A 26,860-nucleotide genomic window follows, 5' to 3' on the forward strand; every position below is an offset into this window, starting at 1 on the left:
TTCCAGTGCTTCAACCCACGATGAGCTCCTCAGAGGATGACATGCCTCTTGCTCGCGCAAATGGGCGCGCAAAGGGTAAGTCTGCCACCGGGTAATTCGGTTCTATGTACAACACCCTCGGATCTTATTCTCAGTATACGAGCCTGTGCTTTCCCCGGGAATATTTACCTTCTCTACTTCATCTCACCTTCAAACTCATCTTCCCATTCTCTCATCCTCGCCTTATCTTGTTTGCTTCTCTCCTTGTCATCTCTACCTCGCGCTTACCTAACATGGGAATTGTACTAGCAGCCTCCAACTCAGCTACCCCGAAAGAAAACGGTAACGGTAATCTTGACGCGGGGATTTCGGTCCGATTTGGTGCCGTGCAAAGCAAGGACGTTGAGATGGAGGATGCGGATGCGCCCAGCGCGGGCAAGCGGAAGTCTCGTACTAGCATTGACCAGAAAAAGTCATATGTCGAGCCGGATAGCAGCGAGGAAGAGGACAAGCCCCTGGTACGCCATACCCTGCTCTGATGAGCAAGTTTGGATCGCGACTTTGTCGCATATGGTTTCAGCGACTGACCACTCGACAGAGCAAACGCCGGCGAACATCGGTCAAACACGAAGACCCTGAGACCGATGATGACGTTCCTCTGGCTTTGAACGGACGCAAACTTCCTAAGGCCTCGGAAACTGCCGTCGGAGAGGAGTCCGACTCAGATGTCCCAATTGAGAGGAAACTATCTGCACAGAAGAAGAGAATCGAACAAAAAGCCGCCCGTCAGGCGGCTCCGAAGAAGGAAACCAAACCTGCTGCAGCAACCAAGAAACAGGCCAACGGTGTGAAGAAGGAGCCAGTCGATGGCAAGTCTGCCATCAAGAAGGTGAAGGCCGAATCGACCGCCCCGAAGAAGATTGCTAAGGTGAAGGCCGAGAGTGAAGATGCGGACGAGAAGGGCGATGAGGAGGAAGAGTACAAGTGGTGGGAGGACCCTACCAAGGGCGACGGTACCAAGAAGTGGCAAACTCTGGAGCACAGCGGTGTTGTTTTCCCACCCCCGTATGAGCCCTTGCCGAAGAACGTAAAGCTCGTGTACGACGGAGTTCCAGTGACACTTCACCCTGATGCCGAAGAAGTCGCCGGATTCTTTGGAGGCATGCTGAATTCCACACACAATGTGGAAAATCCTGTATTCCAGAAGAATTTCTTTGCGGATTTCAAGGACATCCTGAAGACGACCGGTGGAGCGAAGGACGCCCAAGGCAATAAGGTTGAGATCAAAGAGTTTAGCAAGTGCGATTTCAGGCCCATCTTTGAATACTATGATGCTCAACGCATGGAAAAGAAGAACATGAGTGCCGCCGAGAAGAAGCAGCTAAAGGCCGAGAAGGATGCGCAAGAAGCTCCTTACCAGTACTGCATTTGGGATGGTCGCAAACAAAAGGTCGGCAACTTCCGTGTCGAACCTCCTTCACTTTTCCGTGGACGAGGCGAGCACCCTAAGACCGGTCGCGTCAAGACCCGTGTACAGCCCGAACAAATCATCATCAATATTGGCAAGGAGGCCACTGTGCCGCCACCTCCACCCGGCCATAAATGGAAAGAGGTGAAGCATGACCAAGAAGGAACATGGCTTGCCATGTGGCAGGAAAACATCAATGGCAACTACAAGTATGTCATGTTGGCCGCCAATTCTGATGTCAAGGGCCAGAGTGATTACAAGAAGTTTGAAAAGGCCCGTGAACTCAAGAAGTATATCGAGAAGATTCGTAAGGATTATCAGAAGGCCCTGAAGCATGACTTGATGGTGGAGCGCCAAAAAGCTACCGCCGTCTATCTCATTGATCAGTTCGCCCTTCGTGCTGGAAATGAGAAAGGCGAGGATGAGGCCGAGACTGTCGGTTGCTGCTCGCTCAAATACGAGAACATCAGCTTGAAGCCTCCGAACACTGTTGTCTTTGATTTCTTGGGTAAGGATAGTATTCGGTTCTACGACGAAGTCAAGGTTGATCCACAGGTTTTCAAGAACCTGAAGATCTTCAAGAAGGCACCCAAGAAGAATGGCGATGAAATTTTCGACCGATTGACCGTATGATTGAACCCGTCCATGTGGATTATCATTCAGCTAACAGCGAACAGACCTCTGCTCTCAACAAACACCTACAGAACTACATGCCTGGCCTTACTGCCAAGGTGTTCCGTACTTACAACGCCTCCTTCACGATGAGCGAGGTGCTGAAGGAGATGAAGGCGGCCGGTACAATTCCAGAAAAAATCAAGGCCTACAACGATGCCAACCGCAAGGTGGCCATTCTGTGTAACCATAAGCGAACTGTCACTGCTGGCCATGCCAATCAGATGGAGAAGATGGGTGAACGGGTAAGTTTCATCTCATTCAACTTGAGGCTACACAGAGGCTGACCTGTTTCACCTTATAGATCAAGGGACTGCGTTATCAAAAATGGCGGTTGAAGCAACAGATGCTCGACTTGGAACCCAACCTGAAGAAGAAGAAGGGAGCCTCGTTCTTTGAACTTGACGAGGACCTCACCATGGAATGGATCAAGGAACACCAGGCCTATTTGTTAGAGGAACAAACTCAGAAGATTAAGAAGAAGTTTGAAAAGGACAACGAAAAGCTTGCAGCCGATGGTGAGAAGGAGATGAAGGCGTCTGAGCTTGACGAGCGCCTTGAGACTGTCAAGGAGATGGAGAAGAAATTCAACAAGGAGAACAAATCTGGCAAGGTGGAAGCTGAAGGCAGAGGCCCAACTGTGGAGAAGATCGAAGCCGCCATTGCGAAGCTTGACCAGCGCGTCGAAACGATGTCCCTCCAAGCTCAGGACAAGGAAGATAACAAGGAGGTCGCTCTTGGTACCTCAAAGATCGTAAGTCTTCTCGTGACACCCGCAATTATGGGCATGCTAACAGCATTTACAGAATTACATTGATCCTCGCCTCACTGTTGTATTCAGCAAGAAGTTCAATGTCCCAATTGAGAAATTCTTCTCCAAGGCACTGCGTGAGAAGTTTGAGTGGGCTATCAAGTCTGTTGAGGAGGATTGGGAGTTCTGATTGAATTTTCCCCCACATCTGCAGCGTACCTCATTTTGATCCAATTTTTTTTACTTACTTGAACAGTACCCACAAACTGTTCTGTTTTGCTTTTTAGCATTATCATTTTACCTTTTCTTCCAAGCTCTTTTTCTTCTGCTAGCACGGGCTTCAAGGCAACCCGTACATAACAGGAGATGGTGTCGGCCTATAGCTTATAGCTCTTGAGGAAAACCGTACGCCAGATCAACAACACAAAAGAAAAAAAAAGAGAAACAAAACCACGCTTGAAAGAAGCATCTGTACTTTTTTGATTTGCATTACCGATCCGTTCTGTTCACGTCTAGTGTTGACATTGTCAATAGAGAAACGATACAGAAATGGGAAGATCGCACTGTATTCCAAGGTTTTATTCGCTGCACTGCAACTGTTTCTATAGATTTAGAAGGAAAAAGCACAACTTCTTGAATACATTCGACGGTGTCTAAGGTTTAAACGTAGTAATTGGACTGATCTAGCTAGTCTGGCATTCTAGCTTCAAAGACTTCACGTGCCTATATGTAGCTATTTAACCTTCTACGGTTCAAGCCTCAAGGTTGAACGGATATCATGAAACAGTATTCGTTTCATTTCCTTCACAATGAATACTTATTACATTTCCCATCAACAACAAAAGTAAGGCTATCTGGTTTGAGCATTTCATTAACTAGTGAGCTCGTGTTCAGGCGGCTTCGATGCAGAGCTGTGGAGAACACAATAGCAGATGAATGTTAGATGCTCTTCCTCGGCCTAAGTGAAAAGCGTTGAACTCATTTCCTGATAGATAGCAGTGTCATAACTCCCAAATAATCTGTTGATAACGTTAGAATGTGAAAATTTGTAGATTTTTCAAAAACTTGCCGTTCATGAAACTCGGTCACAGCATCAAGTGCTAAGAAAGTGTCCAAATCTTGAAGAAAATGTGAGGGCTCCGGATGATGCGGAAACATACCCCATTCCATCAGCTGGAAGAGAACCTCGGAAATAATCTTCTCTCCAAATCCTGCACTTCCAATAGCTTGTAGCACTTTCATACACTGTGAGATATTCTGTAATTGCTTTTCTGCCTTCGTAAGGGCGAAAACCGACAGGAATATCTGGAGAATGTCAAGAGCATAGTAAAAGTCCAAAGCAATGATCTTTGAATCAAAAATTTCAAGGACCATTCTTTCCAAGATTTCTAACATCTGTTCAGCGGAACTAAGAGATAGGGCTGTGATTTCGTTGAGAAATGAGGACTCAGGAGGCCCCCGTTGATTCTTTTGACACAAAAGCTGGTATAGAATAACAGGTCGGCCCACCAGTAGCTGAATACCGTGATATCTGAGATGTAGAATGGAAATGGGCCGACGTAGTAAAGGTGCAGTGGGCACTGCGAGTCTCAGGTGAGGTGGGAGTGAAACCTCCCAGTTTGTAAGGGACTTTATGATGGATTGAAGCGTTTTCATCTGTACGAAGGAGCCACTGTAGAGACCCTTTCGAACTACTTTCGCTAACTGACTAAGACTGCCACATGCAGCTAAGTATCCGGATGGGGTGTATGCTCCGGCCGAGAGAATCTAAGGACCGATTGGAATCAGCATGAAAGAAAGGGTTTGGACTTCTATCGTACCAGTTCAGAGGGTAGACACGTCTCCCACGAATCAGAGGTTGCAGATGGTTTTCCCAGCCTCTGGGACAAGTCTTGATCAAAGACCACGAGAGACCACCATACGCGACGCGCATGTTCTTTCTCCACCAAACCATATGCAGCGCAGTATTTGTCGCGGTGTATGCCGAGAGAACAGGCAATCTGTACGGCGAGACTGGTATAGAGGTACGCAGGGTTGGAAAATCCATGCGATTGAGTGGCCGTTGCCTGTGAATGCACATTAGTGAAAGTTGAGCTGAACTAGTGTCTCAAAACTTACCAAAAGTATCATGGCTCGCACACTGTCAAGGCTTCCTTCATCACATACAGCGGATACGAGCGATTTTGCGTGTTCGAGAAACTCAGTTGGTGAATGAGAATCCATCTCATTCTCTTCTGGCCTCTCAAGACTTGAAACTGCCAGTATTGAATATAGTGAACATCTCCAGGAAGCCTTTGTATCCTGCTGTGGATCACGATAGGTCTCCTCGAGCTGAATGTGGAATCTCTCCGGGGAGTAAAGCCAGTATAAGCAGTGGACTTCTTCGAAATATCGCATGACTAGTCTTTGACAGATATCCTGAGGAGGCAAGGACAAGTTCTCATGGGACTTCTGATCAGGAAGTGGCATGTTAACGGTCACCATCCCGGCAATAACATCTGGCGTGGTAGGAATCTGGAAGCCTTCGCTTTTGAAACAGCGTATAATAGCATTGAACGGCAACCCCGATTCGGCCCCCATGTATCCTGTTCGGTCATCAGCTTCATTCTCACTATATTTGCTTTGAATATGAGCAACAGGTGACATACGAAATTCCCCCTGAGAGTCGGCGAGTAGACATCCAAATTGCTGATGCAATTGAAAGACATCCCGTAATATGGTATCCTCAGATTCGACCTGAGGATCGGGATGGAATTCTTCCGGATGATCATCTATGTTTTCTTCGCCAGATATCGGCAGGCTGTAAGGCACAAAGGGCGACAGAGAGGCAGGGGAAGCAGGCACCGCTAGTGGGGATGCGTCGGTTTTATTGTATTCCAATGCAAGAGCCCGGAGCTTTTCAGGCGTCAGATCTGTATTTGGAAGAAAATGCTTCAAAATGTCTTGCATATCTCGAAATTGATCTTCCGATACAAAGTAATATGGTCTTTGTCGTCGTTTTGCGGGATCAATTTGACATTCTACTCCAGTGTTGCGGCAGTAATCGCAAGGGCCAGGAACTAGACGAGGCTAGAGTTAGTCTTCCGAGGCAAAATTCCACAATATTCACCATTTCGAGTCAGGATTGGAGAGTGAAAATTACCCGGATTCTTGCACTGTGAATTGCCGAGCGATTAGGTTCATCATCGTCAACATCTGTCTTATTGGCAACGTACCTTGGTTTTTCGGCTCCGACATCGGTCACAGCTCATTGTAGTCCGACTCGCTCGTGGTTTTCGGGTAGCCATGGGGTGCATGGGTTGACATAACGAGAAGATCTATGCAGGTTGAGACAAAAGGTGGTCAAAAGCTGGGGAAAATGTGGGGTTTGCGGGGAGATCGGTGGGTTCAATGTCTCCCCACTTCGGCACTTCCAAGGTTGTTGGGGTTATTCTACACTAGATAAGGACTGGTGCTGTTTCAATGGTTAAATGAAACATATATGAACGGAGAGATGGCTGATTTGTGTAACTTAATGCAAATTATGAAAACATTGAACTCCTCTCTACTTCAGATGTCTAATCTGTCAAAATTCTTGCAGGTTTAGCAGTGCTTGGGTCTTCCATCCACTTTGGGGCCTGCATGTCCACTTCCGCCACATCCCGACCAGTGACAGGATGTTTGTAGTGGAAAGGAATCACTCTCGTATCAGGCCAAAGTGCCTCGTCAGAAATCACCTCATTTGGACCTAACGGATCCACCGGGAAAGTCTCCTTGTACAAAGGAACATAGTTGGTCGCGTTTTTCCAGCCCGTCTCCACAGTCCCATGCCAGAATGGATAGTATCGCAGACGAAGGATCTTCCACACCCCATCTTGAATACAGTATTCATTTTCGTATAGACCACCCTCGAACCATTGTCTGTGACCCCCTGGAAATTCGGCAGGCATCGATTCATGGGTTCCAGCACACATGAAGGCGCGAATTCGGGCCTTTGCTCGACCTGTTGATGCATCATAGGTGACAATATCTTGTGCCATAAGGTGATCAAGCAGCCAGCCGTCAATTGGGCCATTGCGACCAGCAACGAAACGACCACCAAACCGCTCCATATAAAGGCGCTGGACTCCTTCTTTTCCGGTGAAGCGGCCGTTCAAAAACTGGACGTAGGTGTCGGGATGGTCGGCGAAGAGCTCACTCACCTAGAGGATATTTCAATCTGCTTAGTTTTGATTTCAGGCATTGAGAGTTCAATTGATTGTAGACTCACCTCTTTGTAAAGGCACTTGTCTAAGTAGTACCCATACTTGTGGTGTAGCTTTCTGACCTCGGATTCGGCTGGATCCACGTCAACAACTTAGACAGCTCCGAAGCATAAGGCTACTAACCTTTCAAAGCGGTGACCTCATCTAGAAGACCTTTCACCTGTACGACCAGGTTTGCTGAATCAATTTCAGACATGCTTGTACAGTCAATGATGCGGATGAGGGATGATGATCAAGCAGTAAGCCGTTGAATTGACGTGAAGATCATGGAGTCAATCCATCAATTTATAATGTGCCTCTTCAGATACTCCAGGGGTATTCTCCGGGATACCAAGACTACAAGTGCCGTTCGGATGATTGAAGCCGATCTGAGGAAGCGTCACATGACACATCGGCAGCAATATGCGATTTTGTGATCTCTTGTGCATCGATGTTGAGGTCATCTGGATATTCTCCTCTTGACAAACAATCTTACATAGACTAGCTTGTCCTGCAGTCCAATTTACGTTCTTGCATGGATCCATATTCACTCCTAACGAGACCCGAAAGCCCCCCCCCCCACAACTCAAGTTTATCATCAATAAGGAACATGGCCGTCCACAAGCTCCTAACCTCTGAGATGAATATTATATCGTTAGTCAAAACGGAGAGTCGATTGGTTTGTATATCCATTTTCATTGCTTTGGCTCAATTCCAGTACGGCTATGACTCTGCCGCTGTTTCTGGCTTCCAGAGCATGCCGGGATTCCTCAAGATTTTCGGCTATGTCGACGTAAGTAAATTGACCTAAAGTAATTGTATAGAAATGGACTAACTCCTTCCAAAGCCTGGAACGGCTTTAGGTTACAATATCAGCACATCCGTCCAGACCTTAGTACAGAGCCTGATGCAAGTCGGAGGGCTCGTGTCATGCCTTGTCATCTTCAAATACGGGGCCTATATCAGCAATAAACGAGGCTTGTGGGCTGGATCCGCCTTTTCTGTGCTTGCAATCATCCTACAGATAAGTAGTACCCACCTTGGGGCACTCTATGCAGGACGACTGTTTCTTGGTATCTCCAACGGTTTTTACTTGACCTACTCGGCAACCTACCTCGGAGAGATTGCACCAGCACATCTACGTGGCTCTGCTGTGGGGTTAGTCACCTTTCAGACCTCTTTTGGGGCCCTGATTGGGATTCTGGTCGATAACTACACAACGAGCTATACATCTCGTGTATCATATCAGATCCCGCTGGGCGTCATGTTTGTGGTCCCGGCGCTGCTATCGATAGGATTGTTCTTTTTACCAGAGAGCCCGCGACATTATGTACGTCTCGGTTTAGATGAAAAAGCAGAAGATTCGATTCGCGCGCTGAGAGGGGTGCCCGACCGGGATCAACTTACAGCTGAGGTGTCAAGCATCAAAGAAGCATGGATCTTTGAAAGAGAAGCTAGCCAGTCTGTGCACCTGATTGACGTGTTCAGAGGCCCCGATCTCAAGCGCACAATCCTTAGTATTTGTGCTAGTGTTGGCCAGACGGCAAGCGGTATAATTTTCTTTTCCGGGTTCTCTGTCTACTTCTACGCCGAGGCTGGAGTCACCAACTATTTTGTCTGGGTCATGATGAGCTTGGCAATCGCTCTCACAGGAAACATGGGCGCTTTTGTTGTCATGAGATTTGTCGAGCGACGAATCCTTCTTGGAACATGCTCAGCCATTAATGCGGTAGTTATGTTCGTCATCGCTGCAGTCTACACTAGACTGAGTGTTGAGTCATACACGGCAGCACGCGTTTTGGTGGCGATGGGGACCCTTTTCACCTGGATTTATGGCATTGGACAGGGTCCTGTGCTATGGGCCCTTACAGTGGAGCTTCCGTCGCAACGCCTAAGATCAAAGACTGTTGGTCTTGCAACGGGCTTCAATTATATTTTTGGCTGGGTTGCAACGTACTGCACCCCTTATTTTATCAACCCAGGAGCACTGAATTGGGGTCCAAAATATTGCTATATATGGGGTGCCAGTAATGTGATCCTGGCTCTTTGGGCCTTTACGATGTTGCCAAACTTGAAGGGGAGGAGTTTGGAGGAAATATCTACCTCACTAGTGTCTCATCCAGAGACAAAAGGCACGGAGACAGGAGTTGTCATACAGCACTGCGAGGACGCTAGTTCTGAGTAAGAATTTCAACTCAACCGGAACAGTTGCCTGCACGTGTGTGGCGGGCTGTCTTTTTCTTGCTTGTCTCGGCATCTTCAATATCTATCATCTGTCTTTATTTAAGTTGTATTATTTCATCTTTATTTCCATCGCCTTCAAAATTATGATCGATTCGACTACTTCGTTTCTCTTTCTGAATAGCTCTATTCAAATGTACTAATCCGTGGCCTCACTTGTTCTTCTGGGGATCTTCTCTCTATAGTTTGTAGATTTCTGTCATGTGGATACTCAGATTGCTATTCACAATTATCTGACAACTGGAAACTATCAATCCTCTGGCTGTATCCAGTCTAGATCTCCAACGGAAGCTTGAACAACCTGATAGCATTCTCACGGCCAACTTGTTCTTTCTGTCTACCATCAAGATCCACTGTTCTCCACCATGCCTGGGCCTCTTCGATTTGATCATACGGCGTGTCTGTAAAGGTTTTAGCCCATAGCTCGCAGTATTTGATATCTCAGCAACTTACCAATGGAGAATAAGCACTTCTCTACGCCCAACTCTTCAACACAAAATCTCAGACCAGGGGTTGAAAAGTTCCCTGAAGTAGTGATGAACACATTGTTGGTAAAATAGAATTTGTAGTCGTGTTTTGATGGGCGTGCAATTTTCTTGCTGGGTTTGTTGTACCAGTGTGAAGCTCTCCATAGATTGAATGGAATACTAGGAAAAAGTGTTAAGTTCTAATTCAATTCTAGGGGCAGGGGGTTTGGGTCCTTACTTCTCCCCAAGATGTCCGACCACGATTTTGACGCCGGGAAATCGATCGAAAATACCTGTAAAATTAGCACAAGCTTGAAACATCGCTATCATGGGTGGAATTTACCCGAAGAGCACATGGCATAGACATGGAAAGATAAATCCAAGTGAAACTGGACACCAGCTCCCAGAAGATGCATGCGAGAACCATAAGCGTAGTCGTCTAGGTTGAGTTCCTTTTCAGTTGGATATCTCGGGTGGAAGTAAATCGGCACATCAAGCTCTTCAACCTTCTTCCAAAAAGGGTCGTAAAAAGAGGTATCATAGTACTGCTTTGTCAAGCCATCATTTCCAGTGCCCTGATAGTCATTCACGATACCCCCAAAGAATTTCAGATCCTTAACGGCTCGTTCTAGTTCCACAGCAGCCTGGATAGGATCATGCATAGACAATGCTGCCAATCCACCGAAGCGACTAGGATTTTTGGCAACCTCTGCGGCCAGCCAGTCGTTGAAGTCGGTTGCGGATTTCTCAGCCAGTTGTTGATCGTGGATTCCTTGACAGCCTGGGCTTGTGAGGGATAGGAGCATAAACTCGACACCCTCAGCATCCATTGCCTGGAGACGCGAGCCGTGAATGTCCATCAAACGGGTCTTGTGGGCTTCAATCGCTTGTCTTCCTGCATTGCCAGGTGTCAAGATTCGCTGGCATTCGTCTAGAAGCCATGCCGTATCAGGGCTGATCACCGCTTCTTCAACGGCTATGGTGCCTTTGGGATGCATTTCGAAGGTTTGATGTGAGACGTCTTTCCAAGGTTCGGGTTTCAATTTGGGAATGAAATTTGAATGTATTTTCCAATCCAAGTTATCGGCAGCTTTGCGGCTTGATGATCCCGAGATTCGGTTGTGACCGGAGACAACGCGCCGAATGATCATCAATCCTCTCACCTCTCGGATGTAAATGACCGACATCCGCGAAATAAAGCTTAATATTTGTTATGCCTTCTTCCATCAATGACGAGCTCATTTGCCAAATAACACAAGGCAGAAATGGCTCACCTCTACGACTTTGCAAACTTCGTCGACGTTCCGTACAAGAACGGCTGGAAAAAGGGCGACCAAGTCAAATATCCCAACACGCCAGCCTTCCAAGGATTCAATCAAGCATGTCGAATTGAGGGAGAGGTTGTGGACCTGGAGGTTGATGGTACAATTCCGAAGGAAATCAATGGCACATTCTATAGAATTCAGCCAGATCACCGCTACCCTCCCTCATATGAAGAGGATATTCACTTCAGCGGAGATGGGAGTATAACGGCCATTCGCATTCAAGATGGGCATGTAGATCTTAAGCAGCGCTATGCCAGGACAGACCGGTTTCTGGCAGAAACGGCTGCGAGAAAGAGCCTTTTTGGCAAATATCGCAATCCCCACACCGACTCTGAGGCGGTTAAGGGCGTGATCCGAACAGTCGCCAATACAAACATCATATTTTGGCGTGGAATGTTGTTAGGTTTGTGCTCCAACCAACGCAGATATGGAATTTATCTAATCTCAAGACAGCGACGAAGGAAGATGGACCGCCGTATGCGCTGGATCCTGTGACTTTGGAAACTATCGGCCGTTATGATTTCGAGGGGCAAGTTCGATCTCCGACATTTACAGCACATCCAAAATTTGACCCGGAGACGGGTGAGATGATCTGTTTTGGTTATGAAGCGGGCGGGAATGGCTCTGATGGCTCATGTGATATTGTCGTTTACACCATTGATACCGACGGTAAGAAAACCGAAGAAGCCTGGTACAAATCTCCATTCTGTGGCATGATCCACGATTGCGGTATCTCGAAAAACTATCTGGTTCTTCCAATGACACCTTTAAAATGCTCTGTTGATCGTCTGAAGAACGGTGGTAACCATTGGGCCTGGGACCCCAAGGAAAGTCAATGGTATGGGATTGTTCCAAGGAGAGGGGGCAAGCCCGAGGACATGATTTGGCTTCGAGCCGAGAATGGTGAGTGATTCTCTAGTTGATTTAGTACCAATACTGAGACGATGTACAGCCTTCCATGGTCATGTTGCCGGATGCTATGAAAATGAAGACGGCCATATCGTGTTTGACATCACGGTATCAGATGGCAACGTTTTCTTCTTCTTCCCGCCCGACGAGAAACAAACAAGCAATTTGGCGGCAAGAAACCGGCTGCAGAGCGTCACACATCGCTGGGTCTTTGACCCAAAAAGTGAATCAGGCTCATATGTCCAACCTGAGATCCTTTGGGACACCAATGGTGAATTCTCCCGCATAGACGACCGCTTTGTCACGAAAAAATACAACCATTTCTGGCAGGCATGTATTGATGGATCAAGGTAACTTTCCCTCAATCTAGCTCGTGGAAACTGAATTTAACCCGATGACAGAGAATATGACGCTGCCAAGTGTGGCCCTCCTGCAGGAGGTCTATTCAATTGCCTCGGCCATTTTACCTGGGGTGGCCAGAAGGAGGATATCTTGTGGGCGGGTCCACGAGCGACTTTCCAGGAGCCAACATTCATTCCAAAAACCGACGGTGGGGAAGGTGAGGGTTGGATTATCGCCTTTGTGAATCGCCTCGATGTGCTTCGCAATGATATCGTGATCGTTGACGCCCAGCATGTCGCAAAAGGGCCGGTCGCTGTAATTCATCTCCCCTTCAAACTGAAGCTGGGATTGCACGGGAATTTTGTAGATCACCGGGATATTTTAGCTTGGCAACAACGGAGAGCCCCTGAAGGTGATGTTGGTCCAGTTCAACCGGCTCAAAAGCCACTTGAGTGGCAGCTCGAGTATTTGGAAGATCATTAGGAAAGATGTGGTATTCAATGTTTCAATACGATGATGTTAAAGCCTTATGACTCAGCAGGCTTGGTGCCTCCTGATTGGCTTAAGGTGTGTTGTCGTCCTAATTGGGACTAATTCTGTCTTCATAGTTGATGGCTTCGCTCTCGTCCTTTCTTTCCTCTCTCCCATACCTGTTAGAAGGAATATTATATCATTTTTTCCCTGACTCAATTTCTTTCTACTCATTCCATGGGTTTTCTTTCTGAGAGCTCCATAGATTGCCCTCATCAGATGCTGTAACATTCATTCACGTGACTATTGAGGCGAAAGGATGCCCCGCGTTCCTGCCTGAATCACTGTCAAAGGAGTTCAGATCCTTCGCAACCCTGCTTCCATCAAGGTTAATGTTGAACACTATGTTCTGACTAGGATGTCAGATCCGAAAATATACACCATCGGCTGGATTTGTGCGATCACCTCTGAATATGTTGCCGCTCAAACCTTCCTCGATGAAGTGCACGAGGGCCCAAAATACTTGCCAGCTCATAACAAAAACGACTATACGCTGGGCAAAGTTGGAAGACACAATGTTGTTATTTCTGTTCTACCTTTAGGTTCATACGGCACCACTTCAGCAGCACGAGTCGCCGAGGATATATTGTACGGCTTTCCAAATGTTCGACTTGGTCTGATGGTTGGTATCGGTGGCGGAGCACCAACCCCAAATCACGATATACGTCTTGGTGATGTTGTGGTCAGTATTCCTTCTAATGGCCAAGGTGGAGCGATCCAGTACGACTTCGGTAAAACAATACAAGATCAAAGCTTCCAGTTGACGGGCTTCCTCGATCAGCCGCCTATTATTCTCCTCGCAGCAGTCAACGGACTTCGAGCACAATATGAGAGTGAGGGTAACAGACTTGAGGAGACAGTCAACAAGGCTCTTGAGAAAAAGCCGAGGCTACAAAAAAAATATCAGCGGCCAGAGCAAGAAAGTGACCGGCTCTATCAAAGTCATATCGTTCATCCAGCCGAAACATCAACTTGCGCAATAGATTGTGGTAATGATTTGACAAGCCTCATCTCCCGAAATCCACGAACGAAGGATGAAGACAATCCAGCAATACACTACGGATTGATTGCTTCAAGTAACCAGCTAATGAAGGATGCTTCGATCCGCGACAGACTTGCTGCGGAAAAGGGTGTTTTATGCTTTGAGATGGAAGCGGCCGGGCTGATGAACCATTTCCCATGCCTTGTGATTCGTGGAATCTGTGACTACTCCGACTCACACAAAAGTAAAGAATGGCAAGGGTTTGCGGCAATGGTCGCGGCGGCTTATGCGAGGGATCTACTTCGTCGAATTGTCCCTCAAAGGGTGGAAAGACAAGAAAGTCTTTCAAACATCTCGAGGCCGCAAAATGACTCCGTGGTCGAGGCCACAGGCCGCGCTACATCTGGGTTACTGAAAACCGATGCGAATTGCGCGAAGTTGCAGACCCTTCAAGGCCATTCTCGTTTGATAACTTCGGTAGTTTTCTCTCCCAACGGCCAACTAGTAGGCTCAAGATCAGAGGATCAAACTGTACGACTCTGGGATACTGCCACAGGAACTATACAAAACACCCTCGAGGGGCATTCCAAAGGAGTTTTATCGGTAGCCTTCTCTCCGAACGGCCGATTAGTAGCCTCGGGCTCTAGGGATCGGACTGTACGGCTCTGGGATACCGCCACAGGTGCTCTATATCACACACTTGAAGGCCATTCCTTTTTCATTGACTCGGTGGCATTTTCTCCTAGTGGCCGACAAGTAGCTTCAGGGGCTCCTGCTAGTTCTGTCCGGCTCTGGGATACCGCTACTGGGGCTTTACTCCAGACCCTTAAACTCCATTCTAGCCCGGTAGCCTTCTCTCCTGATGGTCTACTAGTGGTGTCTGGCTATATTGATTACTCCGTTACCCCTACAACTCAGCATTTCAGGATCAGGCATAGGCTCTCAGAGTATCGATATACCAGTGGCCATATTGGTGGGGTTTTATCAGTGGGATTCTCTCCCAACAGCCGACTAGTAGCTTCCGGCTGTGCTGATCACACGGTATTGCTATGTGATAATACTCCCACGGCTGATTGGTCAACCATCAACAAACGGACCCTCACAGGTCATTCAGATTTGGTTCTGTCAGTAGCCTTCTCTCCCGACAGTAGACTATTAGCATCGGGCTCCAGAGATCATACAGTCCGGCTTTGGGACACCTCCACGGGCGCTCTTCATCACATTCTCGAAGGTCATTCCAATATGGTCGTGTCGGTGGCCTTCTCTCCTGACGGCCGACTGGTAGCCTCGGGGTCCTATGGGTCTGTCCGGCTTTGGTATACTGCCACAGGCGCTCTAAACCAGACCCTCAAAGGCCTTCTTGGTCCGGTGGCTTTCTCTCCTGAAGGCCGACTATTAACATTGAGCTCCTTTGATTATAACGTCCATATCTGGACGCCACCGCGGCCAATTTAGAGAATACAGTGAGTTGCACGCATTCTTAAACAAAATTCATAGCCTTTGAGAGCGGAGTATTCACGACGTAGCGTACAAAGGTCCCTACAAATGCACCCATTTTTCAAGTATTCAAATGCCGTCGTGAGACTCTTGACGTAATTATACCACTCTTGAGATATACAGTATCATGATACTCACACTTTTTGAAGCCGTAATTTTCTACATTAGTGTTTAGTTCACTTGATGTGGGGCGGCTGTACCTCCATGCCTCCGAGGGCGTCGGAGCTATAACCCCGCAGATGTCGGGTTAATGGACCCGATGCACCGGCACACCCTAACTGCCGTTTCTAGTGACAGTCATGGTCTATTAATAAGACACTGTATCTTTCTAGCATGTTGATATATTTGAATCTTAAGGGCAGCGATACTTTAGCCCAACACTATGACTCTGACGCAGATTCCCAAAGTCAAGTCTTTCGAGACGCGCCTTTTCATCAATGGAAAGGTATTTGTACTTATTATACTGGAAGCAACTTTTTGAAATTATACTAAAGCTATAATCAGTTTGTGAATTCATCAGATGGAGGAACATTCCCTTTAATATCTCCAACAACGAATGAGAAATTTGCTGAAGGTATACCTGTTCACGAAAAGCTACATGGGCTTCCTTCCGCTAACAATTATTTTCCAGTATCCGAGGCAACGGAGGATGATGCAAATGCAGCCGTTGCTGCTGCTAAAGCGGCTTTTCCAGCCTGGTCTGCTCTGTCTCCACGAGAGAGAGGGTCCTATCTCAAAAAGCTGGCCTCGCTCTGCTTCGAAGCCCACAGTGAGCTAGCCGAACTAGAAGCACTTTCCATGGGTCGTCCCGTATCGGGTTATTTTGAGTCTTTTGCTGCCTCCGACGCTCTCAATCACTATGCGGAGTCTGGCTATCAAGCTCTGGGAACATCGAGTGTGAACACTCCCGGATTCGTCAATATGACCCTACGCCAGCCATACGGTGTTGTCGCCGCTATCATTCCTTGGAATGTCCCAGTCTTGTTTTTGATTAATAAAGCTGCACCGGCTCTGATGACTGGAAACACTGTGGTTGTAAAGAGCAGTGAGAAGGCCCCCCTTACGGTATGTTTATTTTTCTCCTAGTCTAACTTTGTATAGTTACTTACATCTTCTTAGTCCGCTAAGATTGCGACCCTTATTGAAAAGGTCGGATTCCCACCTGGTGTATTCAACATCATATCTGGACACGGACAAATCAGTGGAAATGTTCTATCCCATCATATGGACGTCCGTGTGATCAGCTTCACAGGATCCGGTAGAACTGGCCGTCTCATTCAAGCTGCGGCCGCCAAATCCAATCTTAAGAATGTCATTTTGGAGCTTGGCGGCAAATCCCCGGCAGTGATATTCGAAGACGCCGATATCGAAAAAGCAGTCAAAGAAACCAAGCATAGCATTCAGTGGAATAGTGGTCAGGTTTGCATGGCCAACTCCCGTATCTATGTGCAGGAGTCTATTGCATCAACTTTCATCGACCTATTCCACAAGAGCTTCGCCGATGTTCAAAGTGGCGATCCTCTACTTCCAGACACGAATCATGGTCCGCAGGCGGATGAAATGCAGTTCAAGCAAGTACAAGCCTACATCAAGGAAGCTAAGACAGTGGGGAGGATGACTCTTGGAGACGAGCCATCTGGACATCAGACTGGGTTCTTCGTGCAACCTACCGTGTTTTTAGAAACGCCAGAAAACACAAGGGTGATGAAGGAGGAGATATTTGGCCCGGTGGTACATATTAACACCTTCCGTGATGAGGAGGAGGTTATCGCCAAGGCGAATGACACGGAATTTGGGCTATATGCTTCGGTATACACAAATGACATCAGCCGTGCTCTGAGAATGGTGAAGAAGTTCGAATCCGGGACTGTTGGGGTGAATTGCACCAGCCCAACTAGTGCTCACGATATGCCGTTTGGAGGATACAAAGCCAGTGGGATTGGCCGGGAAGGTTGGACGGTCAGTATGGATAATTACTTGGAAACTAAGACCGTTTTGATACGGGTTTCATCTTTAGGGAGCTAAGAGCCTGGAATGTAGATAGATGCGTTGTTGACAGTCAATATATTTCTGATTTACTATAGCTGTTATTCACCTTGTTTCTAAGTTCTCACTACAAAGCGGCTGTCGATTGCTATATCTTGCCATATAAAAATCACTTGACACTAATAGCTATACTGCGGGTTATCTCAACGCCGGAACTAATGTGATGGAAATTCACTATTCTAAGTTTTATTCCTAATTAGGAAGGCATCGCCCATCTAGGTAAGGTCACGTTGATTTTCAGCCCAAAAGAGTACATGATGAAGATACCGTGGCAAGTTACTAGCTGTAAATATCCTCTTTTGGATATGGGAACTCATTGACATGGATTGAAAACATTCTTAAACGCGCGACATTACTTCATTTCCGCTTCGTTATAGTGGCATTCACTTCAACTTTCTGAATATCCCAGTCCTGTCACTGCTCCTTCAGTCATCTCGATCACTTTCCATCATTCTGATCATTCTTCCCCTCGTTCACCAGCTTTGCATCTGACATCCTAGAATCTAGGCATAAACCCTCCCAGGTCTTATCCCACGGTCTACCAGAGCCTTCTAGTAGCCGGAAAAGAGAATCTTGAGCAAAAAAATGGTATTTCAATGAAGCTCTAAAGTCTAATCATGTACAGTTGTTCGTTCAGACCCAATTTCCCGTTCATTTTAACACAACTCCCCCGTTGCCGCTATGGACCAGCCAAAGCCAGCTTCCAATTTCATCAGAGATTCTCTCGCCAAGTTATTGACATCGCTCAGCTGCCGCAAACTTACCATCATATTCCGAACCCCGTCCTGCCTATGACCTGCCGGATTGGCAAGCTGAGAGGTCGCGATAGTCAAAAATCTAGCGACAAGGCATATTGAATTGGGAAGAAATGGGTGCATCTTGAAAAAAGCTACCCGGGGTAGCTTCTGGATTAGATGAACGACGTCATTTGCGGCTTGGTAGGCTGCTTGCTTATAGGCCAACGCTAGCATTTGGTCATTGACGTTCTGCCACAGTCTTTCCTCTGCGGTTTCGCTTAGTGAAATACATGCGCTGTAAGCGAGGATGTGGTTGAAAAAGTCCATTGAGTCGCATTTTATCGTTGATGCATCGCGTTTGGATTGTGTTTGGAGGGGTGTCATTGTTGCTGCTGTGGCGGCTGACGCGAGCCATTCGTGTCTTGTCCAGAAGTCTTGGGATTGGGACTCGGAGCCTGGAGGTGAGATTGATTGTTCCATTCGTCGGTGCGATAAGCAGTGTCCGTAAAGATTGGCCAGGACGACGCACTGGGCGAAGGATGGCAGTGATGCGTACTCGCTGGTGTTACTCATCGTTTCGGAAAGGAATCCCATAGGAACTGGGTATTGACCACTCTGAAAATCAGTTTCGGGCATGGGGAGACGTGTTTGAATCTGGGAAGAGGCAATCAGTGATATTTTCAGTGGTACTCGGGCTCGGGGGGACTCACTATTTCTTCGTGTAGCATCAATGGTCGATCGTTGAGCATACTGGACAATCGGTCGAAAACGAACGCGGCCCACAACGTCCGCCGCTTCTCTTCGGTCTCCATCCAAGTTTCATCCAACATGGCCTTAGGAATGTATGACGATGTGGTAGAATTTGTGCCTGCGTACTCGCTGGGTGGTGAGGCCTCAATATTGGGCATGTCGATTTCGATTATGTGAGAGAATTGGAGAAGTGTGAACGCAAGTCCGGCTGTAAGAAGAGCTTCCTGCTCTGACTTGCGAATAAGCTCGCAGTGGGCAAGGAGAAGCCATGCTTGTATCAGCTCGTGCTCCACCCCGCTGTTAGGATTTTTGAGCCTCGTCGTCATCCAGGGAAAGCCGGTCTCGTCGGGCAAATCTTGCATTTCAAGCATGCGACGGGTCCGCGCATACAGGGAGTCAGTGAATGTGCAAAATTGAGAGGACATCGCCGCAGCAATGGTCCGCATGGCTGATCTTAAGCAGATGCGGGAAGGCGACACGTTTTCATCGTGGGCCCATGAGAAATACCGCTCCTTGTGGATAATTGGAACAATTGGGTGAACTCGCTCAAAATAAAGCAGGTCCCTATTAACGCAGGTTGTTAGCTTTCGGTTTTCTTTCTATTCAAGATTTAGGATCCGCACAGATCAGCGAGCATGAGATCTGACATGCTCAAATCTTCTCCGAGTGTCATCTTATTAATAGGCGTCCGAGCAGGTGATAATGGTGACGACATAACACCTAGTCCGAGGTTCTGCATAGTTGGTGGGTTAGGCATAAAGCCCCCATTTGCAGTCCAAGAGTTTGAACGACCAGACGCCAGCGTCCATTCTATTGGTCGTTTCAACTCAGTTGTATTGTCAAACGAAACCGAGCGCGGTGGCATTTGATATGCATCGGCATCGTAGGAAAGCTCGCTCGGGTCCTCAAGCTCTGGGGTTAACATGCCGTCATCGAGAGGTCGGTCTTGACTGATCAATCGTTGTTCGATTTCCGCTGTAACAGCCCTGCACGTCAGCGGGTATTCTCATGTCTCTCGTATGGTGATAACCTGACTTACCAACTCGAGACCGCAAATCCTTCAACTGGCCCTTCTTAGGCCCTCTAGGAGCTCTCTTATCCACAAAGATACATTCCCGGCCAGCATCAGCGCAGATCCCACATTGAGGGCGTCCACGATCGCAACGTGCCTTCCGGCGGCGACATTCCTCACAGGCCAGCCCCGGTTGCTGCCTTGCCATGGCGTTGAATGTGGAGTAGAAGAATGCTTAATTGGTATAGCAGTAAGAGGGGTGGAACGTAATTCGTTTATCGTTTATCGTTCTTCGTTTGTCGTGTTTGCGTGCAGGGGCTTGTCGGCGTGTTTTGCAGATCGGCCAGGTCGATGAGGAGATCTTATATTCGTGCAATAATTAGATACAAACCTCATATCTGCCGCGTGGGAGCAGGTGGATCTGAGATCACCAGTGCTAACCCCCTTCCTGTCTGTATATTCTAAGCCTATGGGGCTAACAGCATTGGCCTACGACTATTTAGGGGCCGAATCCATCGACTGTAGATCCACTCAGACCCCACACGAAGATTCCAACTGTTGGATTTGTCGGAGTTTTTTCTAAAAAAGAGATAATGCTAAGCAAATTTCATGCAAGTGATATGACTTTAGCTGAGCTTCTGTGCGCCATCCATTTCTAGCGGTCAGGCTGATTTGGTATAGATCTATACTTCCATTGGATGGATTGGACAAATCTTGGCTGACGTTGATATCAGGTTGATTGAAGTCTCATATCCAACAATAAGTCATTGTAACTATGTCCTATGCGTAAAACGATTCATCGTTACATGGGCCCTTAAGGCTAGGTCTGAAGCTTCCCCCCATTTTTTTGGCCCAGCCATTCACATTTATGCAGAGTTTTGGCAAATTTCAGGTTCTCGGATGTGGGGCAAGAATCCTGTCGTTACAGATCATCCTCGGGGCCAGAAATGCATCACTCCCCACAAACCGGCCCCCGAAGCGATTCTGGGTCACCACTACCTTGCTGGATCGGCTTTAACAAACTGCAGAGACCAAATTTGCTTACATTACACTCCACAAGCAGATGCAGAGGCCTATGTCAAACTCTCTATACGGTAGACATCAAGAAAACCGTATCCTGAAACGAACTGATGATTTAAGAGTCAACTTTGTGATCCCTGTCAGCCTGGTTTAGCCCCTCAATCAAGGGAGACTATTGTGGATAAGTGAAGCGAAATCAAGCCACCGCACAATGCTACTCTCGTGCATCAGTGGCTGGTTTGAAATAACAACCAGAAATAGCAGGCGCAGTTTGTCTACCACAGGATATGCACGGCTCTGTTATCGTAAATAGCAACACATTCAATGAGATCTTATTTGTTGTTCACATCCGGATATGTATAAGCATTCTGTCGCCTGGGCCGACCTTGGCAGAACTACTAGTGAGGCTAAACAATGGGTTTATAATAATCCGTATTCTAGCAGGGATTACAATGCAGGAACCCCAAGTCTCCACATCCAAATTCGATCTAAGGTACAAAGTGGCTCTTAAGCCGAAATGGTCGGGCTTTTCCGAAAAAGTGCGGGTCAGCGACACCATTCTTGCGCGGAGTTACACTTGAATCTTGAATAATCATGCAAACACTCACACAACTGAATTTAAGCTTACCTGTCAGGAACAGGTACAATGAACGCAGATTGAATCAAGTGAATCATGAAACGAGAAGAGATATGAAGACAATAATATTCTTCCCAACAATGCATCCCAGCCCCCATCTCAGCATATTCAACACTCTGTAGAAAATGCTTCCAAAAATACAACAAAACAGGGTTTCCACGGTTGTATCTTGTGAACCAATCAGCGTTCAGGAATTCGCCGCTCCCTTACATTTCAGGGGGCCAAAGGATGAGAAGGATTTATCGGTAAAGGAACCCTCCAGCTTCTCCAAAAGATGAAACAGCCACACACGTTGGTCTCCAAATCATGTCCATGCTTAATTGTTCCCCGACGGATCGGCAGATAGCTTAGACACTACTCCGTACACTATGTCGCGACCCTAAGTAACCTCATGCGACAGTTTTAATTAGCCAAGATATGAAACAGCCACCGATGCATTCTCTGATCTATTTTCGCCGATACAGGTCCATTCAAAAACCAATCTGCAATTAAGTGGCTTCCTCTGGGAGCCCGTGACTAAGCGAAACAAAGAGCTCAATGGGGCGACAACCATCCTGAGCCCCATTAACTTCATGTTTGGGAGGAGGTTTGGTATGATATGTGGGAGAACGAAGACAAGACTGTCCCGATAGCGCCCTACAGAGCTTAATTGGAATATTGGGCTGCCCTCCTGAAAAGAGAGGGCTCAGGAATGAACCGCTTGCCCGGATGAATTCTTTGATGGAGGTATCGGTGACCGTTGTAATCTACTAACTACTAGTCTCTCAACACAACTGTTGTATGAAATCTAAAATCTGGAATCTGGTATCTCGTAGGACTGAGTGACACTTTCTATTAACATAGTGTTATGTAAGTTCTGTTTTTCTCGGTCTTCTTTCTACAAGGAGATGAAACAGATGAAGGAAATAAAATGAAAATTATTGCCATCTGCTATAAACGAAAATTTAAGAAAGACACCTGCCCCGATGTGTGTCCCAAAGCAAGTAAAGCACCCTTGACTGCGTAAGAGCTAGCCCGGAAATCAGGGGGAAGCCATAGCAATTTTTTGTTGTTCAGCTCTATCCACTGTTTGTTCGCAATGGAAATCATCAGACTTTTGGGGGTTAATTTTGAAGCCTGGCTTCTGAGCCCCGACTGAAGATCGAAGCTTCCTAAATCGGTCATTAGACATGAACCATCTTGAGAAAACTCGAGTTCGTTGACAGTCCTCTCAATGCTCAATAAACCTTGTGGGACCCCCGTTACCGTTTCCCAGAGCTGTAATGCGAAGCTTGAAATAGAGACCAATAGTCGGCTATCGGGTGAGAATATTATATAGTCAACATTGTGCAAGGGACTCTCGAGAGTCTGGTGCAGGTCGCCGGTCACAGTGTCCCAGAGCTTTATTGTATTGTCCCTGACGGAGGCCAGTAGCCGGCTATCGGGCGAGAATTTTGTCAACCGCGGATAGCATTCATCGATAGTCTGGTGCAATTCGCCCGTTATCGTGTTCCAGAGTTGTACTGTATTGCCCTCAACAGTGGAAGCCAGTAATCGGCTATCGAGCGAGAAGATTATTGACTGACAATGGTACATGTGACTTTCGAGAGTCTGGTGCAGGTCGCCGGTCACCGTGTCCCAGAGCTGTATTATATTGTCCTTGACGGAAGCCAGTAGCCGGCCATCGGGCGAGAAGTGTAAATACCTTATTGACCGGGAATAGTACAAGTGACCCTCGAAAGTCTGGTGCAGGTCGCCTGTCACCGTGTTCCAGAGCTGTATTGTTGTATTGTCCCTGACGGAAGCCAGTAGCCGGCCGTCGGGTGAGAAGGTCATCCGAAAGACTGAACCCGGCTTTCTGTCAAGAGTCTTTTGCCGGGCACCTGTCGCTGGGTCCCAGAGCCGGAGGGTGTTATCTTTAATGCCAGATGCGAGATGACCTCCAGGCAGAAAAGCCAATGAGTAAACACTATCCAAGTGAACAAGAGTCTGCAGTAGGGTACCCCTCTCTGGATCCCAGAGTCGGACTGTCCTATCTTCTGAGCCAGATGCTAGCTGTCGGCTATCGGGTGAGAAAGCTATCGACGTAACAGAACCCAAATGTCCCTTAAGAGTATGTACTAGGGTACCCCTCATTGTATCCCAGAGCCGGACTGTCATGTCCTTTGAACCGGATGCCAGCTGTCGGCTATCGGGTGAGAAGGCAACCGACAAGACTGAATCTATATGTCCCTCGAGAGTCTGTTGTAGGCCACTTTTCGAGGTTTGCCAAAGTCTGACTATTTTATCTTTTGAATTCGATGTTGACTGGCTATTCAGCAGGAATACCTCCGACCAAAATGAATCGATATAGCCCTCAAGGGTCTGGTGTAAGGCGCTTATCGCGGTGTCCCAAAGCTGGACCGTGCCATCTTCAGAGCCGGATATTAGTAGCCGGCCACCCAGTGAGAAACTCACTGAGTAAACAGAGCCTGAATGAACCGTTAGTGTTTCTTGTAAGGCGCCCGTGCTCGAGTCCCAGATCCGGACTGTCCCGTCACGAGAGCCAGATGCGAATCGCCCGTCCGGCGAGAACGCTATTGATAGAACTTCATATGCGTGGCAGTACATAGTCTTTAAAAGGGCACCTGTCACTGTATCCCAGACCCAGACTGTCCCATCCCAGGCACCAGATGCCACGCGCCGGCTGTCGGCTGAGAATGCCACCGATAGAGGGGAGCCTTTATAGCCCCTAAGAGTCTGTAGTAGAGTGCCTGTCACAGCATCCCAGAGCCGAACTGTGCAATCATCTGAGCCGAAAGCTAGCAGTCTGCCGTCAGGCGAAGATGCAACCGATGTAACCGTACCAGAATGTCCCTCGAGGATCTGTAACTCTGCACTCCAGCATTCCTCAACTTTTGGTGAACAAGATATCCATTTTGGCAAGTCTGATTGAAATTTCTCACGGATGATCGATTTTCTGGGTGCAAATATAAGTCCTGAGCAGTAGATTTGGAGGGGTGCGACATCGGCTATTTGGCGGTTCTTCAGGAAAAAGCGGTTCGCGTCTTGTAGGAAGTCAAATGTGAGGGTATTTTCCCCTTCCTATTATCTGTTAGTGCTAGTCGTACCGTAGATCTCTGCCATATAGGAGGAATATATGTAGAAGGTAGTCTGGAGCCTTAGGCTCGACCACTTACAGAATCAATATTCTGTAGGAGATTAATAATCCCCACCACTTCCGATGCAAGACCTAGAAGACACATAGCCTCAACCCAATGTAGAAAATGCTTCTCAAGAAATAAGAGCACAGTATGCATCATATCTTGCGAGTATGTGCATTGCGCGAGATGAAAAGCCCAGTATCGGCAGGCATATTGTACCTCTGGAAGAATGTATCGATCAATAGTCCGACGGTCAATCTCTATACGTTGGATTCCTTCGCTCTGCAGTCGACAAATATTCTTTTGAAGGTTATCACACACTTTGAGGCAACTGATCGTCAGCCTATAGTGTACTTCTGACTTTTTCACGAAGAAGGGGCTTCTGTGGCGGGTTTTCGGATCAAGCAGAAAGTCCCGAAACGAGAGGTGGAAGAGTTGCACCGGCGATGAATCGTCTTTTGGCACTCTTAAGACCGAGTGCAGTGAGCTTAAACGAATATGAATTCGCCTATCGGGAAGGCCGATGAGTTTTGAAAGCGAGAGAACTGAGAGCGGGCTCTCTAATATCACAATTGCACCGACTACTTGATGAAATTCTTGTATCAGATCTGTCTTTTGCCCTTCTGTTTGTCCTTTGAGAAGCCGATCAAGAACAGGAAGATATGTGCTATCCAATTTTGATTCGTCGTTTTGATGTGTGAGAACGTCGGAAAGACTTTCCACTGGGTCCCAATTAGGATCTTCGAATAAACGGCAAATTGTAGCAGCGAAAATAAACAATGGAGAGGACAATGCCACGAGCTTCTGAATGTTCATAGCTCCAGGCCAGTCGATAGGTAAGGGTGGATCTCGATCTTCTCTAATTTCCGAGAGTCTATGGTTTAAGAACAACGACAAATCATAATCAATAGCTTCCTTGGGGATTTCATGGAGAGCTAGATCTTTATGATAGTTGTTAAGCTTCTTGAAACCCAGACGAATCGGTAATTCAGGCCTGCTAGTCAACAAAATTCGGAGACGCAATGTCTTTGAATCTCGTAGCTGTGATAGCAGTTCCAGTATGAGTCTTATATCCTTGTCCCCATCACATTCATCTAGTGCGTCGATCACCATAACCACATTCGCGATTGCAGGAGAGTCCAAACCCAACAGTGGTTGTAAAAGGATTTTTTCAAACTGCTCCCTCATTCCTTTGGTTGCAATATCAGGGTTGTTGTCGATTGCGGCTTGAACGCTCGAGGTCAACCGAGGGACGCTTTTCGCTAGCTGTCTTGTGATCGTCGGGAACAGCTTTGTTGCATTGCCTCTATCCCCCTCGCCTCTTTTGAAGAAGAAACTCGCTCCCAGTATCCCCTCTCGTTCGGCGCGTTGTTGTTTGAAACGTTTCGCAACAGTGCGAGAGATTGTAGATTTTCCTGTCCCGGCCATCCCATTTAACCAGAAAATAAGCTTTCCTTGCGGTGACACAGCCCATTCTCCAATCTCATTGAGAAGCTCGGTTCTGGTGCCTTCCAAGCATTCATCTTCATGCTGGTCCGTCCAGGTGTCAAACTCGGCGCCGTTCGCAATTGGTAGCTGGTCCAGAGGGTCTACTGGGTCAGTCAGGTCCCATTAATTCTGTCGCAGGCGCATTTCACCTGCATGAAGTCTAAACTGAGCATTTATTGTGCCATTATTGATGCCAGTTTGAATTCCAGAATTGAAGCCCGGAAAAAATATCACGGACTCCATTATAGCGATAGCATAATGAGGTTAGGTCAAAAAAATATACGAGCGGGGTATACGCCGCTTGGGTTGGTGCGTCGGCTCAGATCTGTCGTAAGCTGCACTTGATCCAATCAACAATCTGGACAATTCAAAACAACTGTTAATTTCCTTACTCCATTCAAACCTAAGTATGATCAACACTCGTTTTGTCGCAGGCCCGGCACTGTACCAGGCGGATTAGATCGGACTGGGATATTGAGTTTTCTCTTGTTTGAGATGAGTATTCGAAATCCGTAACCTGGCGTGTCTAGCATCCAGCCGGTTGCACAGCCAAGTAAATTGCATGCAATTCCCAGTCGAAGCCGGGTGCTACAAAGTAAGAAGAATTTAATCCAAGATTTGAAGTCTAAGATACATACCCAAATGGGATGTGCCATATGCT

General features: G+C 47.2%; 10 protein-coding genes across 10 annotated transcripts; 5 read left to right on the top strand and 5 right to left on the bottom strand.

Annotated features, from left to right (window-relative positions):
• Positions 1-20: 20 nt before the first annotated feature.
• On the top strand, positions 21-3,060 carry N7520_011877 (DNA topoisomerase 1; the record flags this gene model as incomplete). Its single annotated transcript, XM_057145810.1, has 6 exons — positions 21-75; positions 289-497; positions 578-2,074; positions 2,125-2,364; positions 2,424-2,873; positions 2,926-3,060. 6 exons carry the CDS (start codon positions 21-23, stop codon positions 3,058-3,060), a joined length of 2,586 nt encoding a protein of 861 aa, XP_056991564.1.
• Positions 3,061-3,848: 788 nt separating this feature from the next.
• N7520_011878 (fungal specific transcription factor domain-containing protein) lies at positions 3,849-6,107 on the bottom strand (the record flags this gene model as incomplete). Its single annotated transcript, XM_057145811.1, has 5 exons — positions 3,849-3,889; positions 4,031-4,637; positions 4,691-4,936; positions 4,989-5,929; positions 6,086-6,107. 5 exons carry the CDS (start codon positions 6,105-6,107, stop codon positions 3,849-3,851), a joined length of 1,857 nt encoding a protein of 618 aa, XP_056991565.1.
• Positions 6,108-6,427: 320 nt separating this feature from the next.
• On the bottom strand, positions 6,428-7,310 carry N7520_011879 (nuclear transport factor 2 family protein; the record flags this gene model as incomplete). Its single annotated transcript, XM_057145812.1, has 3 exons — positions 6,428-7,051; positions 7,120-7,187; positions 7,238-7,310. 3 exons carry the CDS (start codon positions 7,308-7,310, stop codon positions 6,428-6,430), a joined length of 765 nt encoding a protein of 254 aa, XP_056991566.1.
• Positions 7,311-7,703: 393 nt separating this feature from the next.
• On the top strand, positions 7,704-9,278 carry N7520_011880 (uncharacterized protein; the record flags this gene model as incomplete). Its single annotated transcript, XM_057145813.1, has 2 exons — positions 7,704-7,886; positions 7,941-9,278. The coding sequence occupies 2 exons, from the start codon at positions 7,704-7,706 to the stop codon at positions 9,276-9,278; spliced, it is 1,521 nt and encodes a 506-aa protein (XP_056991567.1).
• Positions 9,279-9,607: 329 nt separating this feature from the next.
• Positions 9,608-10,799, bottom strand: N7520_011881 (amidohydrolase family protein; the record flags this gene model as incomplete). The annotated part of the gene is made up of 4 exons (XM_057145814.1): positions 9,608-9,735; positions 9,788-9,981; positions 10,040-10,094; positions 10,145-10,799. The coding sequence occupies 4 exons, from the start codon at positions 10,797-10,799 to the stop codon at positions 9,608-9,610; spliced, it is 1,032 nt and encodes a 343-aa protein (XP_056991568.1).
• A 267-nt stretch (positions 10,800-11,066) lies between these two features.
• N7520_011882 (carotenoid oxygenase family protein) lies at positions 11,067-12,860 on the top strand (the record flags this gene model as incomplete). The annotated part of the gene is made up of 4 exons (XM_057145815.1): positions 11,067-11,529; positions 11,580-12,029; positions 12,079-12,385; positions 12,437-12,860. The coding sequence occupies 4 exons, from the start codon at positions 11,067-11,069 to the stop codon at positions 12,858-12,860; spliced, it is 1,644 nt and encodes a 547-aa protein (XP_056991569.1).
• Positions 12,861-13,266: 406 nt separating this feature from the next.
• Positions 13,267-15,345, top strand: N7520_011883 (uncharacterized protein; the record flags this gene model as incomplete). The annotated part of the gene is made up of 1 exon (XM_057145816.1): positions 13,267-15,345. One exon carries the CDS (start codon positions 13,267-13,269, stop codon positions 15,343-15,345), a length of 2,079 nt encoding a protein of 692 aa, XP_056991570.1.
• A 424-nt stretch (positions 15,346-15,769) lies between these two features.
• N7520_011884 (aldehyde dehydrogenase family protein) lies at positions 15,770-17,412 on the top strand (the record flags this gene model as incomplete). Its single annotated transcript, XM_057145817.1, has 4 exons — positions 15,770-15,832; positions 15,892-15,961; positions 16,019-16,452; positions 16,507-17,412. The coding sequence occupies 4 exons, from the start codon at positions 15,770-15,772 to the stop codon at positions 17,410-17,412; spliced, it is 1,473 nt and encodes a 490-aa protein (XP_056991571.1).
• A 677-nt stretch (positions 17,413-18,089) lies between these two features.
• On the bottom strand, positions 18,090-20,140 carry N7520_011885 (uncharacterized protein; the record flags this gene model as incomplete). Its single annotated transcript, XM_057145818.1, has 4 exons — positions 18,090-18,824; positions 18,881-19,484; positions 19,544-19,895; positions 19,960-20,140. 4 exons carry the CDS (start codon positions 20,138-20,140, stop codon positions 18,090-18,092), a joined length of 1,872 nt encoding a protein of 623 aa, XP_056991572.1.
• A 2,552-nt stretch (positions 20,141-22,692) lies between these two features.
• N7520_011886 (WD40 repeat domain-containing protein) lies at positions 22,693-26,372 on the bottom strand (the record flags this gene model as incomplete). The annotated part of the gene is made up of 4 exons (XM_057145819.1): positions 22,693-22,740; positions 22,835-24,652; positions 24,748-26,300; positions 26,366-26,372. 4 exons carry the CDS (start codon positions 26,370-26,372, stop codon positions 22,693-22,695), a joined length of 3,426 nt encoding a protein of 1,141 aa, XP_056991573.1.
• Between the last annotated feature and the right edge of the window lie 488 nt (positions 26,373-26,860).

Source organism: Penicillium odoratum (assembly GCF_028828045.1).
Source record: "Penicillium odoratum strain IBT 22623 chromosome Unknown utg000008l_segment0_segment0, whole genome shotgun sequence".
Lineage (NCBI taxonomy): Eukaryota > Fungi > Ascomycota > Eurotiomycetes > Eurotiales > Aspergillaceae > Penicillium > Penicillium odoratum.